This window comes from Mytilus californianus, unplaced genomic scaffold (genome assembly GCF_021869535.1).
Source record: "Mytilus californianus isolate M0D057914Y unplaced genomic scaffold, xbMytCali1.0.p SCAF_2, whole genome shotgun sequence".
Lineage (NCBI taxonomy): Eukaryota > Metazoa > Mollusca > Bivalvia > Mytilida > Mytilidae > Mytilus > Mytilus californianus.
In genome coordinates this window covers 95,344,654-95,365,389 of record NW_026262668.1, presented here as the reverse complement: position 1 = coordinate 95,365,389, position 20,736 = coordinate 95,344,654, and the positions used below count along the sequence as shown (strand labels likewise).

The following is a 20,736-nucleotide window of genomic DNA, read 5'->3' as shown; positions in this document are numbered from 1 at the left end:
ATATTGGTGATTTCGAATCTGTTCAAAGTTTTTATTTTTCTACCCTATATACCAGTAACCACTTTACCTCATAATCTTATTAAGAAAAAATTCACACACCTAATTAAATGGGCATTTAAAAAGTCAGAATGCGAATATATATGTTCTAACTCTTTTAGGTCATTTTTTAGTAACAACAGACAAAAGAACTATGTCACTTGGACCTGCTTTGATACTATTACTGCCCTTGAATTTTTACTAGATAATGTTTTTGTTCGCTATGGAGATTCCGTATATCGTCAAGATATCGCAATTCCAATGGGGACTAACAGTGCACCACTTATTGCGGACCTGTTTCTGTATTGTTATGAGTTACAATTTATGACTAAAATCAGCAAAGACCCATCGAAACAACATCTGATACCAAAATTTAATAACACTTTTAGATATTTGGATGATATATTGTCTCTCAATAATGACGACTTCAGTATGTACACTAAAGAGATTTATCCTGCTGAACTGACTTTAAATAAAGCTAATACTAACAATCAACACTGCCCTTTCCTGGATCTTGATATATATATCTTTAACGGGAAGCTTAATACCAAAATTAATGATAAAAGAGGTGATTTTTCGTTTCCTATTGTTAATTATTCATATTTAGATGGTGACGTTCCCTTGTCACCATCTTATGGTGTTTATATATCTCAACTTGTTCGATTCGCTCGTGTATGTAATAAAGTATTTGATTTTAATGAAAGAAACTCTGTTTTACTGAAAAATTATTGCACCAGGGTTTTCGATATCACAAACTAGTCAAAACATTTACGAAATTTTATCATCAGTACAAGGACATCATTCGTAAATATAAATCAACATGCAGACATCTTATACGTTCAGGTATTTCACATCCAATCTTTTATGGTAATATTCTATACAAAGCACAAAAATGTCGACATTCACCTCAAAAGCTTACCAAACCTTTCAACAGACTTATTCAGAAGGGATATAGTTACGATACTGTTGTCAGGTCATTAAGGATGGCGTATTTTGGTATTAATATTGATTCACTCATAGGGTCTTTGCATCGGAAATAAACACATTTATTTTAAAACCAGTTGTTGGCATGATATGGGTTATGTTCTTCTCATATATTTTATGATGGTATGATACTAAACCCCTAATGGGAGGGATTGTGCTTGATTTTCATATGATGAAGACATAATCTTTCAATCAGTTTAATTAAGGTCTGGAGCTGGCATGTCAGTAACTGCTAGTAGTCCTTTGTTAATTTATGTATCTTTGTCATTTTGCTTAGTTTCTTTTGTTACCTATTCTGACATCGGACTTCTTTTAAACTGAGTTTTACTGTAAGTATTGCTGTGTGTTTGTTTATTCTACATTGTCTAGAGGTATAGGGGGAGGGTTGAGATCTCACCAAACATCTTTAACCCTGCTGCATTTTTGCGCCTGTCCCAATTAAGTCAGGAGCCTCTGGCCTTTGTTAGTCTTGTATGTTTTTTAATTTTAGTTCATTTATATGTTTTGGAGTTTAGTGTGACGTCCATTTTTCATTGAACTAGTACACATTTTTGTTTAGGGGTCAGCTGAAGCCTGCCTCCGGGTGTTGGATTTTCTCGCTGTGTTGAAGACCCATTGGTGGCCTTCTGCTGTTTTCTGCTCTTTGGTCAGGTTGTTGTCTCTTTGACACATTCCCCATTTCCATTCTCAATTTTATCTTCCTTTTTCAGTGCTTTGATTGGCTACACAAATAATAGATTTGCAGGTCGTCCTGAAGCGGAATGGAAAGGATACATATTAGCTGCTGGATTTTTTGTTGTTGCTATTTTCCAGTCAACATTTTTCCATCAAAATTTCCACATCTCTATGACAACAGGAATGAGAGCAAGGTCAGCACTCATTGCTGCCGTGTTTAAAAAGGTATGTTAATGCCAGTTGCTTTGTTTACAAAAGATGATATGTCAATGCCACATATTGTACAAGACTGATATAAAGGTTATGGGGAAAAAAAAGATATGTAACCATTGTTTAAGTTTGAATCAAAGTTCATTAAATCAGCACTTTGTCTAGTCTGATTAAAATATCACCAGATGACTAAGCTTCTTCTGATACAGACCAGTCCTTTTATCCAAAAGATAGAACACAATTCATTTTTCTCAAAAACAGAATTTGTAAATATATATCGGTAATATTTATTCTTGTTTCTTTTACTGAATGTTTGCAGCTTGACATTGTCGCTATGTCACACTTATTATATACTTTAATGCTTTTAGTCACTCTTCATATTGAGACATACTGATTTCTACTTTTTATGACACATTTTATGTTCGTTCTATACAGTAATATGTATTTCACAAATTTTTAAATAATTGTATATCTGACTCATATAAATTGTCCCGATATTCAGATGCTGTTCAATCTACACAAAATTTTATACAAATTGCTCAACTATATTGATTTCCCATAAGAAAATAAGTTTGTTTTCAGTTTGCCAGTGTTTACATTGATATGTGTTACATTTATAACTTCATGTATAAAAAGCAAGGTGATGGTCAAACATTTGATAATGATGTTATGCCAATTAAAGATTACTTGGTAGCAGCAACAGCCTCTTTTTGAAATTGCAAGAATTGAATGTACATTTTATTTTCAGTCACTGACAATGAACAATGAAGCAAAGAAGTCATCAACAGTTGGAGAAATTGTAAACTTGATGTCAGTTGATTGTCAAAGATTTCAGGATGTGGCTGGTCAGTTATGGATGATCTGGTCAGCTCCATTACAGATTCTCCTTGCCACAGTGTTGTTATGGCAACAACTTGGTCCATCTGTACTAGCAGGTACATATTTGAAAAAATTATGAAAGTTTTTAATCAGAAAAATATTAAGAACTTTTTCTTTGTATTGTTGTTCCACTGAAACCCACATTGCACTCAAGGAAGATACTTTGTACATCAATGTGAAAGGTTTCTTAAACTGCTTATTACGGTGAAGAGGAAAATTTAAAGCAAGAAATGTTAAACTGATTCTATCAATTGCATTCCATATTCAAGGTGCCTTTCCTGGGAAAGGGAATAGCAGGAAACACATGTAGGAAATATTATATACGGTACACAATACACAGAAATTTAGTGTTTCATTGTGCTCAGAGAAAATGAGGATAGCTATGTTATGATATATAAAGTTATTACATTGGTTGCAATGAATTACATTGATTTCCCAGTGAAATAAAAACCGATAATTTCACATGTGAAATATACGTGATTATTTCACTCCTCTGACGTCATACAACAATAGGCGTTGTCAAGACGTCGATTACTTCGGATCAAAACAAATTGTGAATGCGTAGAAAAAGATATAGTTCCTTACATTTTCTACTTTAATTTCATAAAAAAAGACATTTGCCAATGTAATAAAAAGAATAACTAATCAAAGAATTCAAATATCGAAAAATATTCAACTCGTGACTAAACAACACTGATAATTAACTCATGCGCTACAGGCATTCGTGAATTAATGTGTTGTTCGGTCACTTGTTGAATATTTTTCTCTATTTGAATTCTTCGATTAGTTATTCTATAACTATTGGACTAGTTATGATACTATAACACTGATTGCAGTCAATAATGTTTTAAAATTTTACATTTTGAATTAAGGAATATATCTCCCGCATGCAAAACATTGATTCCTTGTCTGGTTTAGGCTATACTTTAGGTCTTTTTGGTTGATCAGTTCTTCAACGTTTGTATTAGGTTTTGGATTTTCAAATATTTTGGCCTAGAGCATCACTGAAGAGACATTAATTGTTGAAATGCGCATCTGGTGTAGTAAAGTTGGTACCGTTTATATCATTATTACCAATAAAATTTGTACTGACTTATATATAACCTTGACGTATATTATTAATGTGCACAATCAATAGAATGATATCAATAATACTTTACCTATGTTGTGTTATTGTTTTAAATTTAGGACTTGGAGTCATGTTATTACTAATCCCACTAAATATTGTCATATCAACGAAACAACGGAAACTACAGGCAGACCTGATGAGATATAAAGATAACAGAATTAAAATGATGAATGAAATACTTAGTGGTATGAAGGTAGGTTAAGATTAAGATGAATTCAAGCATCTAAGACTAAATGAAGATAAGATTATATCCTCTTTTAAGTCTTAGTATGAACCTAAAATCCTGTTGATTTCAGTTTTGAAGGTTAAAGCCTTATGGCTTTTGGGCCCTAAACTATATTCCGACTGTAATGTTAAACTTTAGGATCAAATGTCATGTTCACATTTTGGTAAATTCACACTTTGACATAAAAAAAACAAAAAAACCATGATATAATATTTATTTTAAATATCCAGAAAATAGATGTAAAAATATAAATATCCTAGAAAGTTCATCAAGTTTTTCTTCAAATTAATATTTCCAAAAATCCTGTCCTACCAGTTTTCTTTAAAAATGATATATTTTTCAATTGTAGTTTTCATTTTATTGAAATAAATTTTATTGGGTAAATGAATTAGTTTTTTTAAGTATAAATCTTCTGCAGAGCATAAATAAGGCAAAGAAAAGGCAAAAGTAAGTGTGATATTGTGATTGCATTGCGCATAGAAATTTTTTTTTTTATGTTTTTATATAAGTTAGAAAAACAGAGTACTTTGTATGATTTATACAGGTAAAACCGTAAAACTAATTTGTATCAAGGAAAGGGAAATTTTAGTAGCAATATCACATAATTTTTAAAGAAATTTTGTTGGACAAGTTTTTAGAAGAAAGTCAATTTAAAATAAGTCAAATTATTCAATATTTATGGAAATATTTTCGTGCATCCAATACTGTACTTCTTTCAACAGTATTTTCAATTTAGTATTTCTCAGAAAGTATAAAAAAATACCTATATAATTTTTGTATATTTATATGCAGTTCTGTATGCTATTTTTGCTTGCATTTTTTCTTTAAAAAATGTATATTGCCCATTTAAGTACCTGTTACCTAAATATCATTCAACTTGACAGATACATTATTCAGAGATGCTGATAAAACCTCGTGGAATAGGATTCTTAAGATAAAAATCTGTCACTGAATGCTTGCACATTGAGACTGTTTATGGAGGCTAAGTTTCATTCAGTGCTTATCCTATTATTTTTTTCTAAAACTCCAAATATAATAAATCTCAGTTTTCTATTAAAATGAGAATTTACATTAATTATAGTGCTAAAATTAAGTTTGAGAATAATGTCAGGTTAAATTTTCTAATGAACAAACATTACACAGTGCCAACGTAAAAAAAATAGAAACAATGCAACTTTAAAACTGAATGAGACATACATTTGTTAAAAGAAACTCACAAAAGACACTTTATATATCAGCATTACAACATATTTTGTAGGTATTGAAGCTGTATGCTTGGGAATCCTCTTTTCAAGACAAAGTTACAGAAATTAGAAAGAAGGAATTAGACGTTTTAAGAAAATATGCCTACCTCAATGCATTCAGTTCTTTTTCATTCACTTGTGCTCCATTTCTTGTAAGTACATTCAATATGTTGTTTTTATTTCATTACAATGTGTAAACTTCTACAATTGTAATTATTCATATTGACACAGCTTATTGATACTATTAAGATAGCTCTTGGCCATGAATGTAAAAAAAAGGAGGTACTGTATGATTGCTATACAGATCAAAGGACAAAGAAAATTTCAACGGTAAACACTTACATTAACAAAGAGCAAAACCAATACCATATAGTCAGCTATAAAGCACTCCTGGTAGTACAAAATGTAAAATACTTCAAAAGAGAAAATCAAGTACACTTCTAATAGAGCACTTGTAGTATATTCCGTAAAAAAAACTCTCTCTGAAATTGTTGATATTTATCTGCACAATGTTGTTTCCTTGAGTTTATTTCTGAAACAGAGAGGTATGTCATTCTTTTACAAATTTTGGTCTTTTCGTAGGCAAAGAGTTTCAACTGAGGTACTACACAAAGGCGTCTAAAGGCGTCAGTATAGGGTAAAGGGGGTGGCATCAAAAGGTGTCATTATGGAGGAAAGGGTTGTGTTAAATCAGTTTCATGTTTTTTGTCTTTCCATGAAGTGTCGATATGTATTTTTTTGCAGGTTACGTTAGCCACCTTTGCCACCTACATTATGTCATCAACAGAGAACTATCTTGATGCACAGAAAGCCTTTGTATCACTGTCATTGTTTAATATCCTCAGATTTCCAATCAATCTACTGCCAATGATGATCTCATTCATTATACAGGTATTGTAAACATTTAATCTTTGTTGTAAATGATTTGTGACGAGTGAACCAACACCTTCTAACGGAAAAGCTGGTAGAGTAACCAAGATGGATACCGAAGTATGCTGCGGTTGTCTTAAAACCTCATGGAAATATAATATGTAGAGACAACAACATCTGGGTTACCGCAAGGTGATAGTTTTATTGAGTCTACAATAAAACTATCACCTTGCGGTAACCCAGATGTTGTTGTCTCTACATATTATATTTTGTTGTAAATGGTTTTAGTATCATTTTCACTTTTGTCATTTTTTAATTGTACATGTGGGAAGAAAGAAGCCATGGGTCCAGAAATTTTTTCATTCAATTTCGGTCTTTTTTAAGGACTGCAAAGCTAGAACCTTTGAATTTCAAACTGTTAAATTCATGCTGATTTCATGGCATAGACAAACCTTTATCAACAATTTTGCTGTATGAACTGCATGAAATTATATACCTGTTTTTGTAAAAGTGTTTAAGAATAATATGTGGAAGACAACAGTTTAAAACTGCAATTATTTAAATGACTTAAAATTGAAAATTTTCTAGGAATTGATACTTACATTTTTGAGAAACCAAAAGTTTTCAAGCTGATTATAAATTACAAATGAAATGGGATTTAGGATAGAGATTTTTTTCAGGCTATAAAAAGTCAATAAGTCAACGTTTTTTTTAATCATATGTGTAAAGTGTTTTGATATAAATAATTGTATTTTTATTCGTGTATTCCGCATAAGATTAATGGGCATTTTTTACAATAAAGCGTCTAATTTTGTGCTTGTCAAAAAGAGAGAGACACTTGCACGCATGCATAATGTGTAATGAATATCGGTACATTCGACTAAACCTTAAGTTATTTTTTTTACAAAATTGTACAGAAAGCTTTAATTTTAAAATGTAAATTATCTATAGTCTTGGCTGATAAGTTATTTCATGATAAAGTCAATCGTCTGTACTTGGTCAATATTTTCTGCTGTCAGGTGACATGATAAGTGAGCCTTTACCTAATAATTGCAGCAGGCATTAAACAGGAATATGTATGGCCCTGTGGATAAGCATACACAACCAAGTGGCAGTTTTATTTTTAATGGAAAATAATTGTCAATTGTAATCAAGAATTTGTAAATGAAATATCTGACATAAGGGCATTAATGATTATGTCCTATCTTTGTAAATTTTTAATTTAGAAAAAAGAATTCTTGACCTATAAATCCCTAAAAACTTTAGGTCAAGGACCTTTTAGAATCAGTCATGACTGGAAAATATGAATTTTTCCTGACCCTTGTAAGTAGGCTGATTTTTAAGTTTCCTTTCAATAACATTAGTTTACTTTAACCAAATGGTATGAAACATTAATATGGATAAAACATGTGGGTATGCATAAGAGAAAAATCGACCTATAAACAAACTATAAAATAAATCCATCATAGACATTTAGGGTTGAACATATGCTCTTCAACAATAGACTTGTCTATTCAGTATGTCAAACTCTAAATTGCCTTAAGTCTTTGCAAGTTTTAAATTTATAAAACCAGTTCACCGAAAATGGCCCTTGAATTTGGCAGATGTCAATTGTGTCATCCCAACACAACATTTAAACATATTTAATATAAAAGAAATGAATTATTTTTCAGACAAATGTTTCAATCAAGAGATTGTCAGCCTTTCTAAAAAGTGGTGATTTAAACTCAGATAATGTACAACATGAACAAATTTCTGGTATGTATTGTTAATGGATTAAAAGATACTTTTAGTTTACAAAAGGTTCAGTTCAGTATAAACTTGACATTATACTTGCCATTCATCGTCAGTTTTTCAATTAACATCACTTCTGAAATAACTAAATGGAATTAAACAAAACAAAGCTTTAGCAGTGCTAATAGCAACCAAATATTAACAAAAAACAGATGACCATGGGAGCCAAGCAACATGGTCAACAAAACAACATTGGGGAGAAAACAGCCCTAATTTTTTTTATTTTGATGGAATTTTTAATGAACAGTAAGATTATGAAATGGTATAGATCCCACAGGAGGTTGTGTTGTTGATGATTGTTACCCAATTTTACATTTTTTTTCAAAAATCTTCATCTTTTTCACTATTAAACCAATTTAAACCCAAATTGACGTTAATGATTTTTTTGGTGTCTAGACTAGATATATATAGTGTAATATTATTTACAATCTATCAACCAATATAGCTTTTTTTTGATAAATCAGACCATTAGTTTTCTCATTTAAATTGTTAAAGGCCGTACAGTGACCTTTAGTTGCTAACTTCAATGTCATTTGCTCTCTGGTAAAAATTTGTCTTGTTGGCAAACATACCACATCTTCTTATTTTTATATAGGGGTAAATTACAAATAATTGTCTTATATCTAGAAAACTGTATTAGATAGGTAAATATGACATGAGCTAAAATGCAAGATCTACTGTAAATCCTTGAAAAATGTAAGTCAATTTTTTATTGAAGTTATAATTTGTCCTTATATGATATAATTTATTCAAACCTGTTGTATGTAGTCAGTCTGTATAATAGTCTCATATTGTAATTTTCTTGTAGTCTCTAATCTTTTCTGAAATCTCGTTAGGTGTAAATATTTTCTGTAGTTTAATAAGGTGGTTGTTTATTATTTGTGTCTGAGTGGTATGCAAAGACTTTTATAAATGTATAGTGTCAGTGAACAAAACATTGTAGGTCACCAATGGCAGGCTCACTAAAAATTTTGAGTTATATTTATTTACCTATTCCAAAGAGCAAAGTTTCATAATGTAAGCCTTCCATTGATGAAATAAAAAGTTTAATGATCACATCAAACTGTATTTTACAGCTGTAATTTAGGTAAATTATTTTCTGTGTGTATCGATAAGAAGTCCTGATTATTTCCTGTGTGTATTGATGAGAAGTCCTAATGTCCAATATTTAGTTCAAGTAAACTCTCCTGATTGAGCAAATCTCAATTAAAGTCAAGACAGCAACCCACATATTTAAGCATTGTACACCAATTACCAGCTCCAAACACAACTAAACCAAATTTTACATAAGGGATATCTGTGTGTTAACCAAAACATAATACTTGCAAGTCACACTGGCTTAAAGCAGGAAGATATGTTAGAATAATAATTTTATTATAAACAATCAAATCAGTTTTGGCCCTTGAGAAACACTCAGCATACAAAATAAAATTTTGAGTTCCTGCCTGAGCAGGTCAGCTTGCAACCTTCAGTGTAAGGAAGAACCTGCCTGCCCGACAATGCGCCAGCCAGGAAGTGGAGTGTCTCCACAGAGAGGATGAGAATAGACATCTCATCTGCAGCCTGATTGTGCAAGGTCTGCATCAGGGGATAGCCCATGTGGTGCTATTACAAGTAGTAAGTAGCAGGGTCTATCAAACTGGCGCTGGAATAATTTTAATCAAATTTGTCCCCGAAATGCTTGGGGATGAATGAAATTTTAGAAATGACCAGTGATAAAATTCCATCAAGGTCCAAAAACACAGATGGAACAGCTGCGTGCCCCCAAGGATTTAGGAGTGTGGACTTATTCACCTTCAATAAAGTCATGAGAAAATAAAAATAAAAAAAAAAAATAAAAAATAATATAATAATAAAATACACCTATTGACATATAAAATCAAAATAATAAAAATACATTTTGTAATTATAGATCAAATATCATGATGCTTTGTGTTAAGAATTACCTAACAAATCTTGTGCATACTTAATTGAAGAAGATGACACTCTTATATACCTGCAGTAACTATCAGAGGACCAGCGTCCTAGTACTTTGACCAAATGGTCTTCAATATGTGCTTTACCTGCAGTTGTGGCAGCTCCAATGCGTAGGCTATGACCATTATAGTGATCAGGATTGAAGCCACATAAACTTAGTACATGTTTAATGCAATTAATGAAATAATTTCTTTCTAAGGCTAAAGAATTTTGTGAGATAAAAAATGGATCAGATGGGAGATTATAAATTAGATTTTTTCGAATTTGAAAATATTTGATTAAGATTTTAAAAGGACAAATCTGATTTTGTACTTTATGAAGTTGAATATCTATACCCTTCCTAAAAGGATCTGTTTTTGACTGTTTCAGTTTCAAAACGGTCATATCTTTATGAAATGTAATATCTCCAATACATAAATTTACAGATGAGTCATATTGGTTGGCATTCAAAACTGTGAATTCTCCACATCTCATAAAGCCATAAAAACCTACTGTACAGGCTGTTTCTAGCATTAAATCAATAAAAGGGGTAAACACCCCATGTCTAAGACAAAATATGATTTTTTCTAAAATCTCAAAAGTAATAGGTAATCTCTTATGGTTCCTAGGTTTTTGAAGTTTTTTGACAGAGTTCAAAATGTAAGTGAGTCTATCTAAAGGTGTGTTGTTGTCAGATTCCTACTCTGAAGGAGGGTTTATAGTGTTTTATACCTGTCTGTACATCCAACTGTCAGATAAAATTTTTGTCACTTTTTTGTCTAAAACTGAAAGTCAAAGCTCCCTGAAATTTGGTATCAAGCTTTACTCATGTAATCATAACACATTTGCCATTCAAGAAAATATATTCAGATTATATTCACATTATCGTTACAGGAACAGTCATTAAAGTAGAGAATGGAACATTTACCTGGGACAGTGAAGCACCTCCTGCGCTGAAAAAGTAATATTTTGATTTGTATTAGAAATATGATTAAATAAACATACTGATCAAGATTAAAAGGGGGAGAGTTAAGATCTTAAAAATCTGTATTAGGCATCAAAATAGAAAATCAGCTCACAATCTTGTCTTCAGTGATAAGGGAGTCTTTCATATCATATTGTAAGCTATAAATGGGGCAAAGAACTTGGCATTAAATTGAGTCATATATGAAATAGTCAGCATGATTTAAAGATATGATTATTGCCAAGATCAAAGACTCCATTGTTGAAGGAAAAAATGGAAAATTTAACAATTTCAGTAGGTCTAAAAAAATAGTAATTATCCTTTGGGTTTTGTTGTCCCTAATGTGGATAATGTTTTACTTGCAATATTTTTTTCATACACCTTCCAAATATTATTTCTTCATATATAATGCATAAAACATTAAAAGGGGTGAATAAATTACATGCACATTTTTGTTTTAGAGATTTGGTCCAGTTGGAAAACATCAAAAATTAGTATATCTGAAGCTTTCATACTGAATTCAAGAACCCTTTTTAATAACACAAAACTGTCCTAATTTTGAGTTATACCTGGTAGACTTTTTTATAATTTTGATTTAATTTGTCTTAAAAGTAGATCACTACATTGTAGAAATCTTTAATATTGAGAAAATGCAGGTAGGAGTTTTATGACTTGCTTATTAAGCAGTAAGGTTTACCCTTTTCTGTCCGTATGTCTAGATCTGTAGCAGGGCTTCCAAAATTTCCTGACGACAGCCGGACATTTTTCAAAGAAATATTTTTGACGGTCAATGATCAGCTGGATACTTAAATGTAACTGAGAGGATGCATAAATTGATATATGTGTCTAAATAATTAGTAGTGTTATATGCAATAAAATTATTTATAACTGTTTTGTTTTCTTCATTCTAAAAATAAATAAAATATTATCCTCGGTATTGAGTCATTTTTCTGTGTATCGTAATACAGTAACCATCATTGCATCAATCAGCTTCAGTACCTGACTGTTCTCATGTTTTTGTTTCTGTTTATATAATCTATCTTCTCTCTGTGAGTACTTAACACTTTGTAAATTAAGGCCATCTTATTTGAAACTGTTGATGTTGGCTTTAATTGCAGTACAACTTGATCATCAATACACGTGATACTTTCTTTTTGTGTATTGATTACCTGACCACGTGACTTTTACAACTGATGCGGTATTTATAGATAACATTGAGGAGGCCCAATGAAGGATATTGTTTTAAACCGTGTAAAATCTACTGAACAGTGATAACATTTTTCTTTGTACAATTTCCCAACCTGATTTAGAAAATAAGGAATAAATAAAAACATACTCAGTTGATAAATAATTTAATGAATAACAACATGATATTTTATGTAAGCATATAACAACAATAAAATATCAGAAGAGCACAATGTTGACAAACACACGCAATAAATATTACAATGAGCACATTGAAAAGAAGCACAGATCACAGCACAAGATTAGAGTTCATTTAGTCTAATTTAAGATTTTACATTCATGAGCTTGCTAAATGCATTGTTCTGATAAACATGGCGGTTACGAACGGATTGCCATTTGCGGATAGCAGGAACAGGGTCAAAGTCTTTAACATCTACACCTACTAAGTTCAATTTGAGACAAAGTCTTTATAAAAGTCGGAGATAATGTCATGATTGGATATTATTCTTTATGATTTTAATTATAAAAACAGTTTTTAATATGAAAACAAGAATAGAGAACGCCCCCCTTATTTATTGGACAACTCAGGTTGGTATACCCAAGCGAAGCTATTCTCTGTGTTTTTCCAATATATTTTAGTAAATTTTCCCCTTGAGAGTACCCCAGTATTTAACACGATGTACAGTGTTAAATAAAATAATATATATCATACTTATTCATTTATAAATATCCTTATTTGAAGAATAACTTTTAATTATCAGGATACTTTTTTAAACTGAATGCTCATTTAAAATAATATCTATAAAGCGTAATTAAATAGGATGTTGTTCCATACACGCTTACATGTTTGACCTCGTTTACCTGATTACCTTTATGTACATTGTTATGCATCATTAATTCTATTGATAAAGACACCTCATCAAAGGTAACAAACCTGTAATCAGTGAATGATTTTATGGCTTCAATATAACTTATTGAAGGGATAATTGTTTGACAGCTTGTTGTTATTTAAATAAAAGAAAACATGTTTTTTCTACTTTTTATTGATGTACACAAGCTAAAGACCAAGCCGTACATTTATGTACCCAGAGGATAAGACTAACTGAGACACTTCAAAGTATCTGAAATATGCTGCTTCTGTTTTATTAAAACCAATTATGACCGAAATATCTTTGTGAAATAGATTGCCACAATTATAAACTAAAATGCCCAAACGGACATGCCCAAAGCCCCAAACGGACATTTTTATCGATCAATAGTTGGTAAAAATTGAGATGACCGTTTCATGAAAATGCCTTGAATAACAAAATGTGGCACACCAATTCTATTTGACCGTTTGAGGCTGAGAACAGCCGGTCTTTTTATGAAAGTTTCGGTCAAGTCCGGAATATATGACCGTTTTGGAAGCCCTGATCTGTAGGTCTGTCCAAAAATTAGTTTCTGTTCTCTTACTTTAGTTTGCCTCAACCAAATGCTATTGAAACTAATACACAATGCTTATTACCAACAAACACAGATCAAGTTCGAATTTTGGTGGCATTATTTTCACTGTTCTCGAGTTCCTTCAAAAATTCTGAAATTTGCCGTTTCCGCACACTTACCGGTACTTTACTTTGGCTCAACTAAATTTTATGAAATTTATATGCAATACTTATTACTACCAAACACAGATGAAGTTAAAAATTTGGCTGACGTAACTTTCATTGTTTTTGAGTTATTTCCCTGTGTAAATGGAAAAATTACTGAATTTGTCGTATCTACAAGCGAGGCATCTGTGTCCCATGGGCACATTCTTCTTTTATTTAATTTGCATGTATTGTTCTTTACAAAAAAATGCACTCGTTTCAAAATAACTGTGTTCTCAGGCCAGTAGAATGGTGTTCCTACTATGATTAGTTTTTGTTTTTAGAATTTGGTTTTGATTAATAATAATCTAATACTGTAAATTCAGAAATTATTGCGTTCATTTATTATTGCAATTTTTGAAGATTGGACAAAAATATAAAATTAATTATTGCAATTTCAAGAAAATCTACATATAGATATATGTATCAACTATCAAAAACTGTGAGTTCTTATAATTGTGATACTCTCCCAGTCGCATTATTCGCAATATTAAAACTCTCACAATAATTTCGGAATTTACAGTAGTTCAAACTACTGAAATTACTGTAGAAAGACATAAAAGGAGTGTTTTCTTACTCATTGAAAATACTAGGTGCAAGTTCAATATATTCAAGACATGTGTAAGAGGATAGAACAGAATGTGATTTTGGTACATTTTGAGTCAACCGAAGTAGTCAATACATTATATAGGAGTAATATGAAAGCCTTTATTTTATTACCAGCATCGATTTAGAGGTAGCTGAGGGAGAATTGATTGCTGTGGTAGGAACTGTTGGATCAGGAAAGTCATCATTGATATCTGCATTTCTAGGAGAAATGGACAAGTTACAAGGAAGGGTCAATGTAAAGGTCAGTTCTATTTTTTAGCTTAACTGGTCCCATTTGCTGCTTTCGATATGAATAGAAAGTATTCCAGCCCATAATTTGTTCATTCAGCCATTATGATCTGAAGCTGACTGTTAATTTGTTTTAAGAAAATAGAAGCCATAGATTAATGAACAATTTTGATTTAATGTTTATTGTCACCTGTGCCCTTGTGCAAGCTTTTTCTTCATGTCATAAATGTTACAAATGTTGTATATGATATTTTTCGTCTACAAAGCATAAAGCAAGACATTAAAATCTGTCAACAGATACTATAAAATCCAAATAAATAACAATGTTGCAGCCCAGCAGAACCCCTGCATAACAGAACAGATAAATTTACAGTACATGATTTAAGAAAACTAAATTATCTGAATTATCTCCCATTGTAAAGAATTTGTTGAATTGTTTTGGAATCAATAAAAATTTGCCAAATTTCATATAAGTAAAAATCTGGACCGATTAATACTGGTCATTTGCAAACCAAGATGACAGAATACTCCCATGATACCTTAATAAAGGCAATTCTAGATTCTTCAGTATATTATTCCAGTATTATATATTTTATAGGGGAAAATAGCATATGTACCACAACAGGCATGGATACAGAATGCAACTGTTAAAGACAACATTTTGTTCGGAAGAGAGATGAACCTGGCAAAATATGATCAAGTGATTGAATCTTGTTCATTGAAAAGAGATTTTGAAATCCTAACAGGAGGTGACATGACAGAGATTGGTGAGAAGGTATGTGTAGCAGACATCTCCTTATTTTTATATTTTATCTTTTTAATCTTTAAAGTATAAGGTTGTTCACATACATCTATGTTATTTTCAATATCATGGTAGTCAAAGTCTATCAATATTATACCAATATGAAAATGATTTTTCTAAAACAAAACAAAACACCAGTAGTTCCTAAGTATAAAACAAATGTAAATAAAAATGTGAAGTCAATACTCAGAATGGCTTTAATATCTTATAATATCTTATAATATATAAGTACGTCTGAACCAGTGACAACTCTACGACAGATTTTATCCATCAGATCACCAGTGATGGTGATACAAGGCTGAAAACACATTCTGTATACATAATTCGTCTAAATAATAGCCCAACAATGTTAGATCTGTAAATTTGCGGAAGCAAATTTTTTGTTCTACCCTGGCTGGGATTTGAACTTGTGCACATCAGGCATATTGCAAGGCAATTTGGAGCCACGATATCTCAGTAGCATGAGTTCGAATCCCGGCCAGGGAAGAACAAAAAATTTGCTTCTGCAAATTTACAGATCTAACATTGTTTTACAGTTGTGGTTATAAATTATAGCTTAACTATTGACATTTGAATTCCAGGGAATAAATTTAAGTGGTGGACAGAAACAGAGAATCAGTTTAGCAAGAGCTGTTTACAACAATGCTGATATTTATTTGTTAGATGACCCTTTGAGTGCTGTTGATTCCCATGTTGGTAAACACATGTTTAAAAATGTCTTTGGCAAGAAAGGACTCTTAAAGAATAAGGTAATATTTCACTTCACCATATGCAACAGAAAAGTTGATCCTAGATACATATTGAATTTACTTAGTACGACATGAAGGTGATGTGTATGCCCTTTACCATAAAGACCATTTTTCATTATGGTACCATTGGTACAGTCGACTCCACTTAATTGCATACCGCTTAATAGCATAATTCGGTTAATTGCATAGTTTTCTCCTGCACAAAACCATTTCCCATTCATCTAATGTTAAATTGTCCGGTTATATGCATAGCTCTACAAGTGGCCTTTCGGTTTATTGCATAGAAAATTATCGCCATCTAGATATGCTTGGTTAAATCTGTCGAAATTTTTGACCGGAAACGGCAAGTTGGTGAGTATATTTTTCTTGAATGCATCATTATTTTCATTATTATTTCATATTTACTTTTGTGTTATTCAAATAAAGTTTTAAAACAGTTTCTTTCGTGTTTATATGATTGAATTTGATTTAAAAATAAACCTCGATATCTACACAGTCACAGGTAAAGTTTCCCATGTTCTATTTTAAGCCTCGAGGTCATAAAAATGTCAAACAGGTAATTGTTGTAAAAACGCTGACCATTCTATCTTAAAAAGTGTAAATAATTGATTGGATTTCAAACATTGTCCATAGATTACATTTGGGGTGAAATTCAAAAACAATAACGCCTGCTAATTATCGATCATTATCCAATGTGAACTCTCGTAATTGGGCTTGAGGTGATCTGCATTTATGTTAAATATTACAGGGCATTTATATATGGTTAAAGAATTTTATACATGAATCATTTAATTTGATTTATTTTGAAAAGAGTATTTACTTCTAATTATTATATTTTCTCACTTTCAATACTCGTGTCCAGCAAATAACCCGTACAGGGTCCCATTACTGCTTTGCATATACGAAACTAACGAAGTTAAATAAACAGTGTTACTTCATTCTGCAAGCTGTAAATATTGTATATCAAAGGCAGTTTAGTACACATCTATTGTTAAAATGATTATAAACTGTGTAATTTTGTTAAACAGTTTATTTTAATCAAAGCGTAACAATGTACATTGTACATACGGGTCATAGAAACAAATCTATTTTTAGAACAAATTTATTTTCGTATCCCAGGTAAACTGTAAAGGAAACGTCGGTACGCAAATAAACTAAAACAAAATGTGTTTATAATCTTTATTGAAATAATACAAAATAAAATAACATGTATGACAATAGACATATAACTTTTATTAGAATAAATCAACATTCAATATGTTGTAATTGGATTATAGACGTTCATCTTTCTTCAGGGATTTCCTTTACTGATCTGTTCTATCGATGTTATTTGACTCCGTAATTTGGCATTTCGGATATAAGCATACTCCGCTTTATTGCATAATTTTGTCTGACAAATAGGCTATGCAAATAACCGGAATGTACTGTATCAAATGGACCTAAAATTCTTATAGGGATATATGATTGAAACCCATTACACCTTGTCCGTCTGTCTGTCCCTAAGTCCAACAAATATTTCTGTCACACTATTCCTAGGTACTACTTCACAGAATTACTTCATATTTGGTCAGTAGCTTAACCCTGATGAGTTGTAATTTATGAGCATTTTTCGAATCTGTCAGACCTCTATCTCCTGTTTTCCATTACTTTAATTTACAAGTTGGGTATGCTTAGCACAACAACATATGCATTCTTGTTTTATTTGTTACTTCCTAGGCCATTTAAACTTTTTTCAACTTCTATTTACATGGTGGAATATGCTATTCTGGCCAACTTTAAAAAAGGTACTTCTTTCAACTCATTGGTGGATATTGTTTTTCAGACAAGAATTTTAGTAACACATGGTATCCAATGGTTACCAATGGTTGACAGGGTAGTAGTATTGGTGGATGGACAGATTTCAGAAATGGGAACATACGAGGAGTTATTAAGCCATGAAGGAGCATTTGCACAGTTTCTGAATGCTTATTTCACTGAGGTCAAGGAGGAGGATGAGGAGGTTGACCTAGATAATGATCCTGAAGGTGAAAATGTAGCTTAAGCATGAGAAGAAGATATCATATAAAGATAATCTAAGATGTTAGGAAGTTATACTACTGATGTCTGATCTGTTTGTCATTTAGAACAGTAACGTTTTCAAAATAATGATAATTCATAACTTTATACTAAATGTAAATATCATTTTGGTTATGGTGGCTTAAATTTCATGCTTGAATGGCTTTAAGTAAATAATGCAAGTCAAGTCATCACTATTCAGTTACTCTTTTTAGGATGGAAAATCTCTTTATTTAGTAAAAATGATTTCTTTGGTATAATGATCAGCACTGTCCTCTGTTACCATATAAATTTAATGGACTAGACCAAGAATGAATTGGTAGATTCGCTTAATTCTAATGATAACTTTTTTTTCAGATCAATGCTCCTAGTTTATTATCTAATAGAAAATTATTGTTGCTCTTGTATATTTATCTATAGAACAATTACTAATCTTATAAAATCAGAAAACTAATGTTTTTTTAAAATTTATTTTGTAGTGATTGAAGAAAAGTGCCGTATACTGGAACGTTTTCAGTCTGTGACACATGAAAAATGCTGGTTTGACAAGGGAAAGAATACTGAAAGGTACAGATTTGTAAAAAGAATTTCTAAATAGAATGATTTAATTTCTTTTAATTAGTTTCACTGAAATTTTCTATTCAGCCTTTTTGCATTTATGATACATTTGTAATGTGTTTCACAAAGATGCATGAATTTATTAAATAAAAGGATTACCCCTTAGTTGTACAATTAAATAGAAAAGGAAACTGATAGATTCTCATTATTTAATACAAGGGGAAACTGATAGTTTTTCAATGTTAACTTGAAATTAAATTGATTGGAACATTCAATTTTATAAACAGGAGGGCAGAGAAGTTACAGAAGAAGGCTATGTTAGTCAGAACAATTTCTATGATAGATGAGAGTGCTTTACCTACTACAGAGAATAAAGTGAAACAACCCGAGAAACAAGTGGAAAAATTAATTGAGAAGGAGAAAGAAGGACATGGAAAGGTAAATAAAAATGCATTGTTGTGAGTAGTAGCAAGTCGATGGGTATTTTTCTGTGAGTTATTCTTTTTAGTGCACCCTTTACACTTTGATGTAGTTAAAATAAATAGGTAAACACTTTGTTGTTAAATAAGAGAGCAGGAATACAATTTGCTTTTTACAAAATGTCAGGAGAGATGAAAATTTACCTTATCTATTTATAGATTGAATGGACGGTTTTCCTGTCATACTTTAAAGCAGTAGGGATTCCTGCCATGGTCATCATTTTCCTGTTATTTATGGTATACCAAGGAACCAGTATTGCAGCTAACATATGGCTCAGCTTGTGGAGTGATGATGATCTTTTAGCTAATAGAAGTTTGACCAATACAACTGCATATTCAGATAAAAATACAATGTATTTAGGAGTGTATGGTGGTCTGGGAGTAGTACAAGGTATGATATCATAATATTTTGGAGGTTATCTCTCAAAAGTATTAATGTGTTAGGTACAAATAATACAAGTACTCTAATATATCAAAATACAGTGCTTTTAAGAGTTTACTAAAATATTGGAATAGTTCTTATAATGTAATAATGTAGTAATTGAAAGTATAGTTAGGAGTGTATGGAAGGTAATTTTAAGATATAGTTGTCATCTATACATTATGCATGCATATAGAATATGAAGGTTAAGTCTGTAAAGAGTTTTGACAAATTATTTCCTGTACATTGCCACATAATTAATATTCCTCTTCACCTTGTTCAATAGATTGATTGTTGGTGTTTACCACCACTTTCATCACACTTGGCTGCATCATGTATTGGCAGAAGATGCCAGGGTATCTAGAGAGCACCATTCAATAGAAAGATGGGTGCAACTCAAAGTTGGAAAAATTGTAATATTCTTGGAAGTTGTATTAGCTGAAGCAACAAAAAAAAAACCACTGTCCTCAATGATATGAAAAAAACAACTAGTTAAATCTCTGTAAACTTTCCATGTACTTTGATGAGGAATAGCATACAAAAATTCCACCAAAAATTACTAGAATAAGTACCTCAAAATGTTAGAGCAAACGTGTATCCTACAAAGGGTTTTGTTTCCTGCTATTATTATAGTGATACATATGTATGATACACATTTTTTCCTTCACAGCTGTTATCATAGTGATACATATGTATGATACACCATGATTTTCTTTACAGCTGTTCTTATATTGATATATTCACTGCTTGGTACATTGTCCTATGTGAAAGCTGCTGCTAAACTTCAGCATAACATGCTTGTAAGCATCATGAGAGCTCCAATGTCATTTTTCGACACCACACCATCTGGAAGGATTGTGAATCGTTTCTCTGGAGATGTACAGATGATTGATGTAACCTTGCCAATGACCTTTCGAATGTGGATCATGATCTTTTTCCAGACATTGAGCACAGTGATTGTCATATCATACAGTACACCTATATTTTTAAGTGTCATCGTTCCACTTGGAATATTTTACTACTTCATTCAGGTAATATTGAAATGTTAACTTTCTAGC

General features: G+C 31.4%; 1 protein-coding gene across 1 annotated transcript in view; it reads left to right on the top strand.

The window, feature by feature from the left end:
• Nucleotides 1-20,736, top strand: part of LOC127730433 (multidrug resistance-associated protein 1-like) — a 42,706-nt gene that overhangs the window by 8,958 nt on the left and 13,012 nt on the right. The window contains exons 9-23 of the mRNA XM_052238850.1: nt 1,731-1,920; nt 2,654-2,840; nt 3,973-4,106; nt 5,398-5,535; nt 6,128-6,274; nt 7,927-8,011; nt 10,898-10,964; nt 14,501-14,627; nt 15,213-15,389; nt 15,998-16,165; nt 17,988-18,189; nt 18,700-18,787; nt 19,066-19,216; nt 19,417-19,648; nt 20,399-20,709. Of these exons, the coding sequence (XP_052094810.1) occupies nt 1,731-1,920; nt 2,654-2,840; nt 3,973-4,106; nt 5,398-5,535; nt 6,128-6,274; nt 7,927-8,011; nt 10,898-10,964; nt 14,501-14,627; nt 15,213-15,389; nt 15,998-16,165; nt 17,988-18,189; nt 18,700-18,787; nt 19,066-19,216; nt 19,417-19,648; nt 20,399-20,709 (2,404 nt within the window). The remainder of the gene's footprint in view (nt 1-1,730; nt 1,921-2,653; nt 2,841-3,972; nt 4,107-5,397; nt 5,536-6,127; nt 6,275-7,926; nt 8,012-10,897; nt 10,965-14,500; nt 14,628-15,212; nt 15,390-15,997; nt 16,166-17,987; nt 18,190-18,699; nt 18,788-19,065; nt 19,217-19,416; nt 19,649-20,398; nt 20,710-20,736) is intronic.